This window comes from Bombina bombina, chromosome 2, assembly GCF_027579735.1.
Source record: "Bombina bombina isolate aBomBom1 chromosome 2, aBomBom1.pri, whole genome shotgun sequence".
NCBI lineage: Eukaryota > Metazoa > Chordata > Amphibia > Anura > Bombinatoridae > Bombina > Bombina bombina.
The window spans coordinates 87282828-87301552 of NC_069500.1; the positions used below are offsets into that span (position 1 = coordinate 87282828).

Here is an 18725-nt window from a genome sequence, read left to right on the forward strand (position 1 = left end):
GTTTGGATTTTGGAATATTTTCACCTGTAAAATGGGACTCTTTGGAGAGAATATGGAACCAAGCGTATACAAAAAATATCTTATGTCATTTAGGCAATATTTACATGTCATATTACAGCTTATACATCTATCCTAAAGGTAGTTTTATATCATTTGTAATACATAGTACCATCAGAAAGACAGTATAGTACTGTAATCAGACAGGTAATAGTTGTTGTTTTATAAATATAGACTGTTTTCATTTTTGTGTTCTAAAAAGCAAATAAAGACCCACGCAGAGAAGACAGGGACATACAAGCGGGAAAAAGGAATTTCTGATCATTTTATTTAAAAAAAAATATTTATTAAAAAGTTTGGATTTCAGAATAAGTTTGGGTTTTGGAATTCCAGATTTGGGAATTTGTACCTGTAGTGTGTTAAATATATTCAGGCTAATTTTAATTACTTAGGTTCAGCGGACAATTCCGTTGGATTTTATGCATTGGTCATATTTTTATTTATTTATTCCATAGGGATGTTTGTGTTATTATGTTGTTTTCAAGTGTATTAATTAAAATATTTTGTTTTTTTATACAGTGACCCGTATGTGAAATTATCTCTGTATGTCGCCGATGAAAATCGAGAGCTCGCTCTTGTTCAAACCAAAACAATAAAGAAGGTAAAACCTGATATATATCTCTTTTATGTGACAGTTTTTTCTTTTTGTGTGTGTATATTTTCACTGTGTTAACTGAATGTATTTCATTGAGTAAACTTAGATTTTAGTAATAAAACACTTTAGCCTTGCAATTATTTTTCAGTTGTATGTTACAGTATGTTGTACGTAGTAAAATGCATTTTTTACTTGTTGCAACACATGGACTGTATTGGGTTTAACAATAGGTAAAGGCAGTGCAAGGTCAAGACATTGCTCTGCTTGGGCCCAAAAATGAAAGGAACCCCCCGAATCTCCACTCTCCTCATTATACTCCATCAGTAGTTGGATTCATAGATTAGTTTACTAACATAAAGTTTCAATTGAGTGCATGTGGATACCCAGCTGATGGACCGCATATGAGAGAAAATAAGTACTTTTTTGCTGAAAATACTGTTCCTCTGTGCCACATCTATCAAATACTAAAAGTACGTCCAATCACACCTTTCAACTATATGTAGCGCGCTCCCGTGCTGGGTAGAGCTTTCGACTGCTTTACCTAGCGCGGGAGTATGCTACATTTAGTTGAATGACACGATCATGAGCACTGTGATTACACATTGAATGACTTAGTTGTAAAAAAAACAGCAAAAAACTGCGCCAAAGTGGATGGCTGCACATAGTGCTGAATAATATAAGATTATGGGCAAAGTTTACGGTCTCTTTAACCTTCTTGAAATATCTCAGATAGGGGAGGGAATTATTATTAGTTTTAAATTTTAACAATTTTAGCTCTTTTATGAAAAAAAATAGTTTTATTTTACCTGTTTTGAAAATTATAACATATTAAAATAATTACTCAATTTGTGATATTGTGAAAAACTTTATGACTAAAGGTTTGCATAAATTATCAGATTGCAAAGAGACATTTTTCTAAAATAAAAAAAATAATCTCTATGAAAGAGAAGTAATGTTATATGTTGAAAGCATTTTTGTATGGTGTGAAAATGAAATGATAACTATTATAATATGGCAAATTCTTTTAAAACTCTCAGGATACAAATACACTTTAAAAAAATAAAATAAAATATTTTTAGGTCAGTGGCATATAGCATAGCAATCAAATATAGGTGCACTTGCATTTTTCACACCTTTGAGTGAAATAGCTATTCTAAAACAACTGTATTTGTCATAATCAGGCTAATTCACACGAAAACATAAGATGAAGTTCCTACCTGCTTTCTGGCAAACTCCATCCGTGTTAGACACTGACCTTTATTAGCGCTCTCTGCAAATCCAATTGTTTTTAACTGAGGCATATAAAATGGAGCAGATCACTTTTTAAACATATTTTTGTAAAAAGTCTGATCAAATGATAAAACACAAAGTTTCAAGTGGTTTTAAAGCAAATATTACTTTTTTAATTAAAGGGACACTGAACCCAATTTTTTTCATTTGTGATTCAGATAGAGCATACACTTTTTTTTTTTTTTAAATATTTATTTATAACCAACAATGAATACAATATCCATATCGGCACAAAAAAAAAACAAGAGATATTTCAGTTTGTCATACATGTTATGATAACAGAGAAGAAAAGAAAACGAGAAACAATATCAACCAAACATGAAGTATATATTATAATTCATATATACAATAGATTAACCTGAATTATCCATCTATTTAGTCATTACTCATTGTTGGAATTTTTTTATTTTATTTAAATTAAAACAAAACAAAACAAAAACAATCCAAGAGGAAAAGAAAAAAAAAAAAAAAAAAAAAAAAAAGGGGAGGGAGGGGAAAGGGAAGGTGGCCATCTCTCATTCATCTCGCCCAGCTACCAGATGCCTAGTAAGATTAGTTCAGAATTTTGAAATGGGAAGATCATATATTCTTTTTCATTTTCAGGGAGTGATTTAATATATACTGCCCATTTATTGAAAAAATTCCTTATGTCCTCTTCATTGTCTATGTCTGTGTCTTTTTGTTCTAATAAGCATTGTTTTTTTAGACAGTTTTGGATTTCGCATACGCTGGGCGCTGAGCGCGTTTTCCATTTTTTACAAATTAAGTATCTAGTGGCTAATATCGAGACAGAGATCAGGTTATCATTAGGGTGGCGTTCAGTTAGATTATCGTTACATAATATAATTTGATATAGGGTAAGAGTTACAGGGGGAATTTTCAGCACCTTATTCAACCAATATTCAAGCTTGCACCAAGTATTTCTTACTTTTGGACAGAACCAAAGCATGTGTTCTAAGTTGGCTGCCGGGAATGAGCATTTGGGGCATTTATCGAAGCCTGAGTTGTGAACCCTGCGACCCGTTTCCGGAGTAAAATATGCCCTATGAAGAATTTTGATATGTGCTTCCCGCCAAGTAGCTGAAAGAGTTGTTTTTTTCACTTTGCTTATGGAATGTTGCACTATTTTTGAGTCTACCCTATTTTGTTCTGACAGTGAAGTCCATGTTAGAGCAAGTCTTGCTAAATTCTGGTTGCCCCTGCTAATAGCCAAAAGATGATAGCATACAGAGATAGAGATCCGATCCACAGTCGTAAGTGTAAGCCAATTTTCAAGTTTACCTAATTTCCAAGACCATCCTACCTCTCTAGTTGTTTCCAGGAAAAAATGCCTTATCTGTAAATAAGCAAAGAAGTCTTTGTTGGGTAAGTTATATTCCCCTTTTAGTTTTTCAAATGTTTTAATGGTTTTTCCGTCCCCATCTATCAGTAAGATTAGTTTATTTAGTCCATTATTGTGCCATCTATTGAAGACCTCAGACTGTAGACCGGGTTGAAACTTTGGGTTCCCTATCAAGGTGAGGTGTTTTGAAATTTTAGGGTTGAAGGATAAAAGCTTTGATATTTTCCACCAAGCCCTGATAGGGTTGGATATAGATTTCAGTCTTTTAATTTCTAGGGGTAGCTCTTTAGGAGGGGAGTGTAGGAGTGCTAGGGGAAGATAAGGATCGCAGACATTACTTTCAAGATGGTTATTTAGGATATAATCCTTAGATAAGATCCAGCTAGTAGCTATTCGTGCCAAGGAGCTGAGGTTGTATGCTCTGATATCTGGGAGTGCCATACCTCCAGAATCGCATGGGAGAGAGAGTTTTTTAAGGGAAATTCGTGCCTTTTTCCCTTGCCAGAGAAATTGGCTAATCAAGCTATTGATTAATCTTACATCCTTTTCGTACAAGATTACTGGGACATTCAGAAGTATATAAAGGAGTTTCGGGAGAAGAACCATCTTAAATATTGCCACTCGACCCGAGACCGAGAGTGGAAGTGTGTGCCAGGTTCTCAGCTTTTCTTTAATTTGCCTAATAATAGGGGGTATGTTAAGTTCATATAGTTTGTCGGCATTCACCGGAACATTTATTCCCAAGTATTTAAATGAATCTGTTATTCTCTTGAAAGGATTTTCTGTACAAGAGTCTTTATCCCTGCGGATCCAAAGAATTTCTGACTTAGCTGTATTTATTTTATATCCTGAGAAGGTAGCAAAATGGTCTATTATTTGCATAAGTTTTGGGATGTTAATTTTAGTGTTAGATATATATAATAGTACATCGTCTGCATATAGGCCGATTTTCATTTCATGATTTGAGATCTTAATTCCTTCCAAGTTTTGTCTTACCATGATTGCCAAAGGTTCAATGGCCACATTGAACAGGAGAGGGGAGAGAGGACACCCCTGGCGGGTTCCTCTTTCCAGAGTTATTGATGGGGATACCATGCCATTAATGATTAGGCGTGTAGCTGAGCCTTTATAAAGGTTCTTAACAAATTCAGGAAATTTACCCTTAATTCCGAATTTTGTCAGGGAGGTGTTGAGATGCTTGAAAGTGACAGAGTCAAACGCTTTTTCTGCGTCAATGGACAGAATAGCCATGTCCGGTGCTCCGGGCATTTCCTCTCTCCCCCCTCCCGCCTGCCGAGCCTTTTCCAAATATTCAAGTGTAAGTAATAATTCCCTTATTTTTGCCGAGGAGTTCCGTCCATTCATGAAGCCCGCTTGGTCCGGATGGATTACCTGTGGGAGTATTTGCTGTAATCGAGCTGCTAAGATAGAGGTGAGAATCTTATAATCTGAATTAAGTAAGGCTATTGGCCTATAAGATTCTTTGAGCCTTGGGTCCTTCCCTTCCTTGAGGATCAGAGTTGTATGTGATGCCGAGAATGAAGGAGGGATTGGTTTACTTTTGATATAGAGATCATTATATAAATTTATTAAATATGGAGAGATTTCTGAAGAAAGAATTTTGTAAAATTCACCAGGTAATCCATCCGGACCTGCTGCCTTACCAGTGGGAAGACCAGAGATTGCCTCAGTTAGTTCTTGCGCTGATATGGGGGAGTTAAGGATACTGATATCTTCGTCCATTAGTGAAGGGCTTTTAATCATATTCCAGAACTCCGTGGCCTTGTCATGATCATAGCCTTTACAGGAATATAATTCCTGATAATAGTTCACCAATGTGGATGCGATTTTATCCGGATTTAGGATTTGCACACCCTTCTCTAGGAGTCCTTCGATATAGGGTTGCTTTTTTTCGTTATTGACCATTCTGGCAAGCATCTTTCCGGACTTGTTCCCGAATCTATAGAGTTTAGCCTGGGTTTTTAATTCCTTTTGTGTTTGTTGAGTCAAAGAGAATGTATCCCGGGCTTCCTTAGCCTGTACATACTTAGACCAGTTTAAGGCGTTCTTCTGTAATATGAATTTATTATATGCATTAGTTAATGCTTTTTGTATCTCTCTCTCCCTTACCTTCAATTTCTTGGTCAGGGCTATCTTGTAGGTTAGGATTTCTCCTCTAAGGACCGCCTTGGCGGCTTCCCAGAACAACTCTGGACGTTCGGTATATTCTGAATTAAACCGGAGATATTCCTCAAATTTAGATCTAATGTGGGTTTTGAATTTCATATCTGTCGCTAAATAATATGGGAAGAAGAAGCGTGAAGATTTGAATCTTGATTGTTCAGGCTTAATGTCTAAAGTAATAGGGGCGTGATCTGATAGCAATATAGAGGTAATTCCTGCTTGGGCTCTCAAGGAGCCCAAGCGCTCATCTACGAGAAAGAGATCTATGCGAGACATAGTTTTATGCGCTTTTGAGAGGCACGTGAATTCCTGAACATCTGGATTCTGACTTCTCCAGATATCGTATAATGCTAGGTTTTGTTTTAGTTTCTTAAACATTTTAGATTCTAAATTATCCTTTTTCTGTTTTTTTTGCTTCATAGATTCTCTAAGTCTATCTAATGGGGAGTGCGGTGCCATGTTGAAATCGCCACCTATAATTGATAGCCCCTGATTGTACAGGAGAAATTTAGTTTGGATTCTATTCCAGAATTCTGGATCAAAGGTATTAGGGCCATATAGGTTGCAAATTGTATAAATTTCCTGGGCGATTTTTACTTTAATTAGGACATATCTCCCCTCCGGATCAGGCTCGCAGTGGATCACCTCAAGCTGAGCTCTTTTGCCAATTAAAATTGCCACTCCCCTTTTTTTGCCTATGCTTGGCGAGAAGTATACGTCTCTTACCCATGAGGACTTAAGTTTGTTAGATTCTTCTGAATTGAGATGGGTTTCCTGGATTAATCCTATATCCGTCTGATATTTCCTTAATTGTGTTAATATGGTTTTCCGTTTAATGGGGGTGGAGATCCCTCCCACATTCCACGAAACTATTCTAAGTTTTTCTATTTTTCTGTATCTTTATAGCATGAAAGTAAGATGAGGGAGAGAGGTAGGGAAAAGGGAATGGAGAGAGAAAAAAAAAAAAAAAACAAGAAAAAACCACCTGACACATATGGAACTTGACCCATTTAGCCCTATATGAGAGGTCTTCCCAGTTATCGAACCTACACTGTTTAGGTGGGGGCTGCATCGTCTGTTGCTAGGGAGTCTAAGGACATGAAGAATTTCTCGGCTGCGTGTGCCTCCAGGAAAAGATGTGCCATTCCGTTCACAGTAACTTTTAATTTAGCTGGGTAAAGTATGGTCGCATTTATTCCGGAATTTATGAATTTAGTGCATATAGGTGCCAGATCTCTCCTTTTGGAAGCTGTCTCAGCCGAGAAATCCTGAAAAATAAGGATCTTAGCTCCATTAATAATGAGAGGTTGTGTTTTATGATAGTGCTGGAGAATAGAGATTTTGTCCTGGTAATTGAGTAGCTTTACAATAACAGGTCTAGGCCTATTAGATTTTTGAGCTAATTGTGGTGGGCCCAATCTGTGGGCCCTCTCTACCAAGATGTTGTTGTATAAGGGCGAGAGTTTGAGAGCTGTCTTTAGTGTGTCAGAGACAAAGAGGGCAAGGTCCTCATATTGTTTCTCCTCTGGAAGACCTATTATTCTGATGTTGTTTCTTCTGCTACGGTTTTCAAGGTCTTCTAGTCTCATAAGAGTTTTTTGATTACTGCAACTGATGCTGTCCAGCTTAGTGCCTTGTACTGCTACCGTATCTTCCAGATCCGATACTCTCTGCTCGACCTCCTGCATTCTTGAGGAGAATTGTCTGATTTCCTGAGATAGAGAGGAAATATCCTGCTTAATTTCCATCCTAAGAGCATCGAATTTGGGAGAGAGGGCATCAGAAATGCTGGCAACTAGATTTTGGACATTTAGTACTTCGGGTGTGGCTGCACTTAATAAAGTTGATTGAATCTCAGCTGTTGAGTCCTGTGTGTTTTTGGATTTCTTATCTCTTTGTCTACCTGCCATTCCTGGTGAGGATGCTTTAGAAGAGATACCAAGAAATTTATCCATGTACTTCTCTATAGAAGAGAGAGAAGCAGAGAGAAGGAAAGAAGGGGGGAGAGGGAGAGGAAAAAAGAGGAAAAAAAAAAAAAAAAAAAAAAAAAAAAAGGAAAGAAGGAACGGAGAGGTGCAAGGGAGGTGGGGGAATGTGAGGAGATGGTACGTGACCTATGGGAGGTGATTGAGTCGGGCAGGAAGTTGTGAGTACGCCAGATCTAGGGTAGTGCCTTCGTGTGGAATTTTCCAATTGTGTTGTTTGTGATAAAAAAAAAAAAAAAAAAAAAAAAAAAAAGAAAAGAAGAGGAAGAAGTGAGCTAAGGAAGAATATATCTCAAGATCCCTAAAAGGGAATCAGTGGGGTGGGCGTAGAAGAATGCGCCAATTCAGTGTCGGGCTGTGACTTGTGATGCCCTATTTAAATTACGTGCTATTTGGGTGATTGTGTAGATAAGTGGAAAAAGAGGAGAAAGAGGGAAAAGAGGGGGGGAAGGGAGGGGGAAAAAAAAAGGAAAAGACGTTTAGAGAAACGTTGTGTATTCGCGTTTACCCTATATGTTATTTATCTGCTCGCTTTTTCTAAAGTATGAGGGCTTTAGTATTTTTAATCACTGGGTTTAGGATATTTGACAGAATAGTAACGACAGTAAGTTAATGGGAAACCTCTTTAGCAATAAGAAGTCAATTAGTGATATGAGTAAGCAGATAATATTGATTCAGGAAGTTCTTTAGTATCTAAGGGATTGATTTGAGGTATTTTATTTCTAAGAGAAGGAGCTAGGGGAGATTACCCCTGTTTACTATTATTGTGATAAGGTATTGAATACTACAGATAGGTCAGGGGATTGCTGCCTGTATCCCTATTGTATGTTTTTTTTTTTTTTTTCCTTTCTTCCCCCCTTCTCCTTCTCTCTTTCTTCTTCCCAGACACAGGGCAGGGAGGAAACTCAGGTAGTACAGATAAATTTTGGTTTTCCAGCTATACTAGTTATCGTGTAGACCTTTCAAAGGGTCAGCGAGAGTGTTGATTAATAAGAAGATTCAGTTTGAGCCTTAATGACCCAGCTTTAGTAAGATACCTGTATATATAGCGTAGTGACACCTTTAAAAAGCCATCAAACAAAAAACAATTCCTTTTTGCATATGCAGTATAAGTATGTACGCAATCTGGCAAAGCTAGACAGTATTATATACAAAACAAGAAGAAAAGTGCAACATCATCAGTTGGTAGTATCAGGTTTTAAAACTTTTGTATCAAAAAAAAAAAAAAAAAAAAAAAAAAAAAAAAAAAAAACAAATTGAAGGAGCTTATTCAAATTTGTTAAAGGCTGAGGCTACCAGATATTGCGCAGTGCTAGATATATGCTTATTTCATGTGGCACAGTAATTTTCAGTATACTAAGTATCAGGAGTTACCACGCTCTTATTAGTATTAGGTGATATGAATAAGCAGGTAATATTGATTCAGGGAGTTCTTTAAAATCTAAAGACTTGATTAGAAATATTTTATTTTTAAGGGAAGAAACTAGGGGAGATTACCCCTGTTTATTATTGTTGTAGTAAAGTATTAAATACCACAGTTAGGTCAGGAGATTGCTGCCTGTATCCCTATTGTATCTTTTTCGTAGACAGAGAGCAGGGAAAAAACTCAGGTAGTACAGTTAATTTTTGCTTTTTGCAGCTACACTAACTATCATGTAAACCTTTCAAAGGGTCAGTAAGAATGTTAGTTAGTGATATGATTCAATTTAAACCTTAATGACCCATCTTTAGGAAGATATGTGTAGCGTAGTAACGCTTTTTAAAAAGCCATCAAACAAAGACAATTCCTTTTTGCATAAATAGTATCAGTATATACGCAATCTAATAAAGCTAGATAGTGTTATATCCCAAATAAAAAGAGAAGTGCAAGTTAATCAGTTAATAATATCAGGTTTTGAAACTTTTGTAACAGGTAGGGGGAAAGTGAGAGAGCATATTCAAGTTGTTAAAGATTGAGCAAATATTCTCATAGAAGAAGTCTTTTTATTCTCGGTCTCTTCTTAAGTTCAAATTGCCCCTTTATATATTTTTAGTCCACAGTTAGGATATCAAGATAGGGAGCAAGAGAGCTTGTTGAATAGAATTAAGTGCTCTAGACGATTTTAGCGTCTCAGGTTTATCCCCCTTGGTAAGCTTCCAGGCCATTCGCCATCAGCCTGATTCTTTCTCTTTCTCCCCCCTTCCTCCTCCTATTCACCTCTGCCTTTAGAAAATTGACTTTTAGCGGGTCTAACCTGAAACTTTTAGGAGCCTCTTCAGGTATCCAGGAGCAGTGTCTGACCCACAGTGGAGTAAGAAAAAAGTTCAGGTAAACTCACCCCTTGCCTCCGCCTGTCCACTCGCCGTGTTCGCCAGCGACGTCCAGGTCCCCGCAAGCCGACACGGGGCTGCTTCCAGTAGCCGTTTCCCCTCCGCCCCTATTGAGGGTCGCGCTCGGCTCTCCTCACGCAGCAACGGTGGGAGGAGAGCAAGAGGGCTGCATCAAACACCGGCGTCAGCCGGAGAGGGACGGCTCCAGCGTCAGAACCCCAATCCAAGATCGAGCCCAGCTCCCTCCCGCGCAGCACCAGTGGGGGAGGGAGAGGGCGGACACCAAGCTGCAACGCTGCAGGGGGGGCACTTCCAGCGGTACCGCAGGTGAGGTTCAGGTAATAACAGAGCGGTCAAAGATGCTGAAAATTTTCCTGGCGAGGGCTACAGGCGGAGTGGGGGAGATAAGGTTTGAAGTTTGAGCGAAGTGGCAGAGTTTAGTTTGAAGGAGGAGGGAGATACAGTCTAAAGCAGAGAGGGTAGGTAGCGTGATGAGAGATAGTTTTTAGGCTGGGTAAGTCAAAATAGAGACAAGTTGAGTCCAGACAATGAAAAGAGTTAGTATGAACCAGTGGGATGGTGGGCCACTGGTAAAGGGTTCCAGAGCTGCTTTTACCAAGCTGTCCTTACAAAGAGCCCCAGGACTTGGAGCAGGCGCGCAAAACAATCCACCGCCAGTATGTGTGTGGCTGGAGGTGTGGGCTCAGCAACACCTGTTGAGCTCCTCCTCCACCGGAACCTCAGAGCATACACTTTTTAACAACTTTCTAATTTACTCCTATTATCAATTTTTCTTCATTCTCTTTCTATCTTTATTTGAAAAAAAAAAGAAGGCATCTAAGCTATTTTTTGGTTCAGACCCTGGACAGCACTTGTTTATTGGTGGGTGAATTTATCCACCAAACAGCAAGAACAACCCAGGTTGTTCACCAAAAACGGGCCGGCATCTAAACTTACATTCTTGCATTTCAAAGAGATACCAAGAGAATGAAGACAATTTGATAAAAGGAGTAAATTAGAAAGTTGCTTAAAATTGCATTTTCTATCTGAATCACAAAATAAAAAATTTGGGTTTAGTGTCTCTTTAAGCATGAAAATAACGAGATTAGTTGAACTGTATTGAAACAAATTGTTAGCAAATTGAAGATATGGAGTCTATCTTTTTAGATCTAGCTGCATGTGTTTCTTGCTAATTTCAGTTTAAAATGTAAAATATTTTCTCTTTATAATCTTTATTGTGGTTCAATTCAAGGCATATAGTCTTAAGAAGTCAATTACTGGCAGATGGAACAGAAATAAACATTTACAAAGCATATAACCAGTATAAGACAAAAATATATATATATATATATATATATATACATTACATGCTCATCTAACATTTTGCCCAGACGATGTATACAATAATTGCCTGAAAACGGTATACCTCCTAGCTGACTCATAAGTTCACTCTTGGACCTCTCAACAATGTAGAAATTGAAAATGATAGTCGGTAAATTGAAATAATAAGAGACCGCTCATGGGTCTCAACTGCTGAACCATGTTTTTCTTTTGTTTTGGTGAAATTATAGATAAGGCTCTGCCTGTAATATGGTTACGGTGAACCTTCGTGATGTTTAATTTAAGATGGAGCTGTGCGCACAATGAATAAACATATCTATATAGGATGTAAGGGCTTGCGAGTAAGAAAAAGTTATAGGCAATATGCATAAGATTAGACGAGGTATAGGCCACTAATTTAAGATAAAAGGAAACTCAACTATTATCAGCCCAGAAGGAGATCCCTAGTTATGCTTCTATGATTGTACTGTAGTACCATATCAGCCATAGATATGACAATAATATTCCTCTAAAAACATTTAAAGAAAGAAATGGATAGCCTTTATGGATATGCTGAGGATAACTGAGGCTCCAGTATCAAGCTTGATAAATCTAAAATAGGAAACCTCACACTGCCCCGGCCGCTGGCAGCAAGGCGCCCATTCAAAATACTAACTAGAGCCATAGAAATAAAAAAAAAAAAAGTAAAAAAATAAATAAATGAAATAAAGCTCAAAGGCTATCATGTATATTTGGAATATAAATGCTGGAGTGACTGTATGCGTTTGTTGTAAATTTTAAAGGAAAATATAAGTTGGGCACTGTTAAATATATGGGCATACCACAATTGACGTCAATAAACCTTTAAACACTCAAAAGTAGGGCAATAGACCTGCAAACATATGTCAAATAGAGAGTTCTCATGGTTTAGAAATTAGGGAGTGAGGTGTGGATTATTTAATCTATTATTCATAAATTAGATAGACACTTTTCTAATCTGCAGCTATGTCAAAGGCAAGCACAAAATATATAGCATAATGATTGCAGGATATAACCTTTAACTTGTGAGACCTAACTATGATCTTTAATTTTACCCTTTTATGTGAAGAGAGAAAGAATAGGTCAAGGGACCTGTAGATGTAAAACAGATAGGATATCTTCACTGGATTGGCATTAAATGATATACCATAAATCTTTAAGCACATATTCATAGAGTACATATATGCATTTTTCAACTCTGAAAATATAACAACAACATTCACAAAATACAGAACAAGATGGTTCAAGGATATAACTCTAATATAGTGTGATCGAACTATGATCTTTAACTTAATAACCGAAAATGAGCAGTAAAAACAATTATAACTCATAATAGCAGCCCATAGCGTCCTGGTTCTTCCCAACATGTCTTAGGGTAAACATATGATATTTAATAATTTCAGCTGCAAGGATAAACATTGAATAAGTAAAAAGCTCAATAATAATCTGTTAGGACCTCTGTTGACAACTCGTCAGAATAGTCTTAAGCGGGCATAGTCAGAGTCCTCACTGACTTCAGGAAAAGAGAGTGTCACTTAAATGGCACTCTATATCAAGCACACTGTTCATAATTACCCCACTCCTATTCTGTTATATGTTCTCCTGTATTTTTGCAGGTCAAGAAGAAAGTGTTTCAGGGCATAAATCCCCCTGCAAGATGTTGATATCTGAAAGCGGGGTTCATCATGTAGTGGCTCGCCGGCCATTCCACTGATCTCAGAAAACCCCAAAGCAAGACAGTCAATTGCTCTCAGTTTAGCAACCGATAACTGCGGGTTGAGTACGGCAAAGCAAATACTTTGCTGAGTAATGAGGGTGCTCCGGCTTGTTCTATGCGGTTTTCCTGCACTGCGGGAGGCTGAGTGAGGTCATCGATAAAGTGGGTCGCAGTCGTAATTGTTTTGTCACTGGCATAGATCTCTGTTAGGTCGGACTGCACTTGTATTGCTTTGCCTAGAGATTTTTTAAACTCGGTCACGAGAGGCTCATCTAATTGCGCTGACTGGTGTAAGCCTTTATTATCCAATGGGGTCTGAATATTTACTTGGCCTTGCGATTCCATACTCTGGATTTTGCAATTGTTTGCAACACCCCATGCAGCAGAAACGCTGGCCATAAGACGCTGAAAATGCTGGTCTAGTAAGTGCCCCATAGCTTTAACCAGATTGCTGTCGCAGAGCTCCATTGCACGATCAAGCACTATCAGTATTGGTTCCCCTCTGTCTTTCAAAAATTGTAGCGGTAGTAGGTGATAGATGAATTTTAGTAATCTTCTATAAGTAATAGCACATCAAGTGCTGCGTAACGTCAGGGCTGAAAACGCCCTGCCGGATGGTATGGTGTAGGCCGAGTTCTTGTGACGGCTCCAGGAGCCGATGCCAGCAGCAGTTCTTGTAAGACAAAGCACAGTAGATGCAGAATTCCAAGTACAAAACAACTCTGATAAAATATTAAACGGATCGATGCTTTGACATATGAATTTCTGTATTTTTCAAATAGAAGCTGCAGCAGCATACAGCTGTGCGACTAATCATGGCCGCTGCCCGGAAGTTCCCCCCAAAATGTAAAATATTTTAACCTGTTAAAAAAAAATACATATTTTTTGGATATAATATCTGTTTATTGAGGAGTCTGGACTCCTTTTTTAAACATATAGTTTTGTTGTTTATTTCTTCATAGCATAATTTTTGTTAAATTTGCAGACTTTTGTGTGACAATCATGAAATTTTGTATTTTTTCATGGTGTTTCTTTGTATAGCGTGTTGCATGTGTGCAGCATATTTACCACTTATTTTTATATAGTACTACCATTATATATATATATATATATCTGACCATGCAACTATGTATTTAACCCCTACAAATGTGGTTAAAAACATAGTCAAAGTATTGCTTAGGAGGCAGAGAGAACTGCTGGTTCCAAGCAGAATCTGTTGGTGACTCAATTAACAGTGGCAGTCTTGCAGCTGAGTCATCTGATTACTGCTGCTAGTTCAGTCAATGGACATTTCTTGTAGGGTCCACCAGTTCTTTGTTGCTCCCAAGAGATACCTTAATCATGTGTTGCAAGGTCACTAGTTGTAAAATGACACGATCTAACAAATTAGAGCATGTCATTATTCTACTATTATTGCCCATTTATGTATTATTCAACCTACAGCGAGCAGTCACTAGGAATAAAATGACACTCATTACTCGTTAGCAAGTGCTTAAAGGGACACTCAAGTCAAAATAAAACTTTCATGATTCAGATATAGCAGCAATTTTAAACAACTTTACAATTTTCTTCTATTAATAAAATGTGCACAGTCTTTTCGTACTTACACTTTTTGAGTCACCAGCCCCTACTGAGCATGTGCAAGAAGTTCAAAGTAAGTGCTTTTGCATTGGGCTCGATTTATCATTCAAGGGCGGACATATTCGCCCCTGTCCACCCCAGCTCTCCTCTGGCAGACAGCAATCCACTGCTGGAATTTAACATTGCACACAAGCGCTATTTTGCTCTTGCATGCAATCCTGCCCCCTGCCTATGCACAGCCAATCATGGGAGGACAGGAGCTGTCAATCACCCCGGACGACACCACGGAGTTGAAATTATTCACCTAAGAGATGGAGAAGAGGGGTAGGAAGCAATGACCACTGCTTGATAAATACTGACTGCAGGTTCTCTTGTGAGAACCTGCAGTCATAGGGAGGCGAAGGGCTTGATAAATCGAGCTCATTGTCTTTTTATCATGCATTTGTTGATTATGCAAATCTACTGAAAAAGCATAGCTAGGTAGGCTCAGGAGCTGCTGATTGGTGGCTACACATATATACCTCATGTTATTGGCTCACTCATGTGCATTGCTGATACCAAGAGTATGAAGCAAATTAGATAATAGAAGTAAATTGGAAAGTTGTTTCAAATTGTATTCTTTATCTGAATCATAAGAGAAAAATTGTGTGTTTCATGTCCCTTTAAGTACTGCCAGATGCAGTTAGGAGTACAGACAACGCTACAAGTGCTAGCTCTATTCTCACCTTAACTGTAATATTTACTATATTTATATTCAGCTAAACTACATTAGTTGCTAAAATACTGAACTTGGCAGTGATCTATTTACAGTATACATTTTCTGAACAATACCGGCTCATTTAGTTTGCAACTAGTTGTAGCCAGAAAATCATCCTCCAGTATTGTACAGACAAATCTCAGCTGCTCACGTTTCTGTTGTATGTTGTTATTTTGATGTTGGATTTGATATCTCGAATTTATAGATTAGAAGATTGCAGGCATTTTTTTTTTCTTTTCTTCAAAGTCGTATTATTCATGTAAAAGAATATGCTAGTTTATAAATAAAATGGTCTGTTTTCCTTCTTTTACTATGAGTTTAACCCTCAAAAGGTGTTAAATACACAGTCAAAGATGTGTTCCTGAGCCACTCCAGTCACTTGTTCATATGGGAAGGGTGTTCCAGAATTAATAGTTGCCTATATTTTTAACCCTTTTGAATGTGTTAAACTCATTGTAAAAGAACATAAATTGTCAAACATTAAATCCATCAAAAAATAAAATATTTAACTTTTACCTTTAATTAAAGGGATTCTAAACATAATTTTTTTCTTTTATGATTAGGATAGAGCATGCAATTTTTAGCAACTTTCTAATTTCCTACTATTATAAAGTTTTCTTGGTATTGTTATTTGAAAAAGCAGTAATGAAAGCTTAGGAGCTACATCTAGCTACCGTTCAGCAAGCACTACTCAGGTTCTGAATAAAAAATGTGCTGGCTCCTAAGCTTTGCATTCCTGCTTTTCAAATAAAGATAGCAAGAGAACAAAGAGAACAAAGAAAAAATGATAATCGGAGTGAATTAAAAAGTTGCTTAAAATTGCATGCTCTATCTGAATCATTAAAGAAAAAAAATTGTGTTTTGTATCCCTTTAACCCCTTAACGACCAAGGACGTACGCCACACGTCCTCAAAAAAAATACAGTTAATGACCGAGGACGTGTGGCGTACGTCCTTGGTCTGGAAAGCAGCTGGAAGCGATCCTGCTCGCTTCCAGTTGTTTTTCGGTTATTGCAGTGATGCCTCGATATTGAGGCATCCTGCAATAACCTTTTTTAGCAATCCGGTGCAGAGAGAGCCACTCTGTGGCCCTCTCTGCACCGGACATCACCGGCTAAATTCGTTGGTGGGTGGGAGCCGGTTCGGGAGGCAGGTGGCGGCCATCGATGGCCCTGATGATGTGTAGGGGGGCGGGATCGGGGGCGTGCACGGATGCGCGTGCGTGCACAGGAGGGCGGGGGCGGGCACGTGCACGGGGAGGGAGCGGGTGGGAACCGCTGCACTACAGAAAAAAAGATGTATTAAAAGTTTTAAAATAGTATTTCTATACATTAGTCAGGGGGTGGGGGATTGGTCTGGGGGGGGGGGAGCTACACTACAGAAAAAGTACATAACAATTAAAAAAAAAACATTTCTCTTGCAAACTGGGTACTGGCAGACAGCTGCCAGTACCCAAGATGGCCCCCAATAAGGCAGAGGGGGGATTAGAGAGCTGTTTTGGGGGGATCAGGGAGGTTGGGGGCTAAGGGGGATCCTACAAAGTAGCATATGTAAATATGCTAAAAAATGTATTATTTAAAAAAAAAAAAAAAAAAAAACTTTTATTTTAGTACTGGCAGACTTTCTGCCAGTACTTAAGATGGCGGGGACAATTGTGGGGTGGGGGAGGGCAGGGAGCTGTTTGGGAGGGATCAGGGGGTCTGATGTGTCAGGTGGGAGTCTGATCTCTACACTAAAGCTAAAATTAACCCTGCAAGCTCCCTACAAACTACCTAATTAACACCTTCACTGCTAGCCATAATACACGTGTGATGCGCAGCAGCACTTAGCGGCCTTCTAATTACCAAAAAGCAACGCCAAAGTCATATATGTCTGCTATTTCTGAACAAAGGGGATCCCAGAGAAGCATTTACAACCATTTGTGCCATAATTGCACATGCTGTTTGTAAATAATTTCAGTGAGAAACCTAAAATTGTGGAAAATTTAGCGTTTTTTTTTTTAATTTGATTGCATTTGGCGGTGAAATGGTGGCATGAAATATACCATAATGGGCCTAGATCAATACTTGGGGTTGTCTACTACACTACACTGAAGCTAAAATTAACCCTAGAAGCTCCCTACATGCTCCCTAATTAACCCCTTCACTGCTGGGCATAATACACGTGTGGTGCGCAGTCGCATTTAGCAGCCTTCTAATTAGTAAAAAGCAAAAACAAAGCCATATATGTCTGCTATTTATGAACAAAGGGGATCCCAGAGAAGCATTTACAACCATGTATGCTATAATTGCATACGTTTTTTGTAAATAATTTCATTGAGAAACCTAAAGTTTGTGAAAAAAATTGTGAAAAAGTGAACAATTTTTTTTATTTGATCGCATTTGGCGGTGAAATGGTGGCATGAAATATACCAAAATGGGCCTAGATCAATACTTTGGGATGTCTTCTAAAAAAAAATATATACATGTCAATGGATATTCAGAGATTCCTGAAAGATATCAGTGTTCTAATGTAACTAGCGCTAATTTTGAAAAAAAGTGGTTTGGAAATAGCAAAGTGCTACTTGTATTTATGGCCCTATAACTTGCAAAAAAAGCAAAGAACATGTAAACATTGGGTATTTCTAAACTCAGGACAAAATTTAGAAACTACTTAGCATATGTTTTTTTTGGTGGTTGTAGATGTATAACAGGTTTTGGGGGTCAAAGTTAGAAAAAGTGTGTTTTTTTCCATTTTTTTCCTCATATTTTATAATTTTTTTATAGTAAATTATAAGATATGATGAAAATAATGGTATATTTTGAAAGTCCATTTATTGGCGAGAAAAACGGTATATAATATGTGTGGGTACATTAAATGAGTAAAGGGAAAATTACAGCTAAACACAAACACCGCAGAAATGTAAAAATAGCCTTGGTCCCAAACGGACAGAAAATGGAAAAGTGCTGTGGTCATTAAGGGGTTAAGTGCACCTTTAACACACATCTGTGAGTTAAGGCTACCTTCAACATCTTTATTTTTGCCACATTCTATAAATATCAGTAATCAGTATGCAGTACAATGTATGTGTTAGTGTATGTGTTAGTGTTAGTGTATGTGTTAGTGTAGTTGTATATCTATATGCAGGCAATATTTATAGATCTTTGAACTGGGACATACCTCCTGTCTTTCTGCCCTCTGTTGTGTATTTGCAATGAGAATAAAAGCAATCTTCTTCATCCCAAAACCACAGACAAGATCACCTCCGCACACTCACGTGTTTTAGCACAAAAACAGATTGCAAAAATAGAACGCAGTTTAAGAATGCATAAAAGACTGTCCTTTAAGTCAAATAATTACCGTACTATTACCATTATATTGCATGATATTCAGTACTTGATTTACTTATTTCGTATAAGCAGCTTTCTGCAGCCCTTACACCAATTAAGTACATTGCTGTGAAGTTACTTTTATTAAACGAAATACCAAATTCGATTTGACACTGATTGGATCCTTGGAGACTCTCATTTATTTTACTGCAGGATATTTAAATATTCCTGAATAAGTAAC

At 37.8% G+C, this 18725-nt stretch overlaps 1 protein-coding gene across 4 annotated transcripts in view; it reads left to right on the forward strand.

The window, feature by feature from the left end:
- NEDD4L (NEDD4 like E3 ubiquitin protein ligase) overlaps nt 1-18725 on the forward strand; it is an 826963-nt gene that overhangs the window by 383246 nt on the left and 424992 nt on the right. For all 4 annotated transcript variants that reach the window (XM_053701158.1, XM_053701159.1, XM_053701160.1 and 1 more), the window contains exon 3: nt 577-658. In XM_053701158.1, coding sequence (XP_053557133.1) covers nt 577-658 — 82 coding nt within the window. The remainder of the gene's footprint in view (nt 1-576; nt 659-18725) is intronic.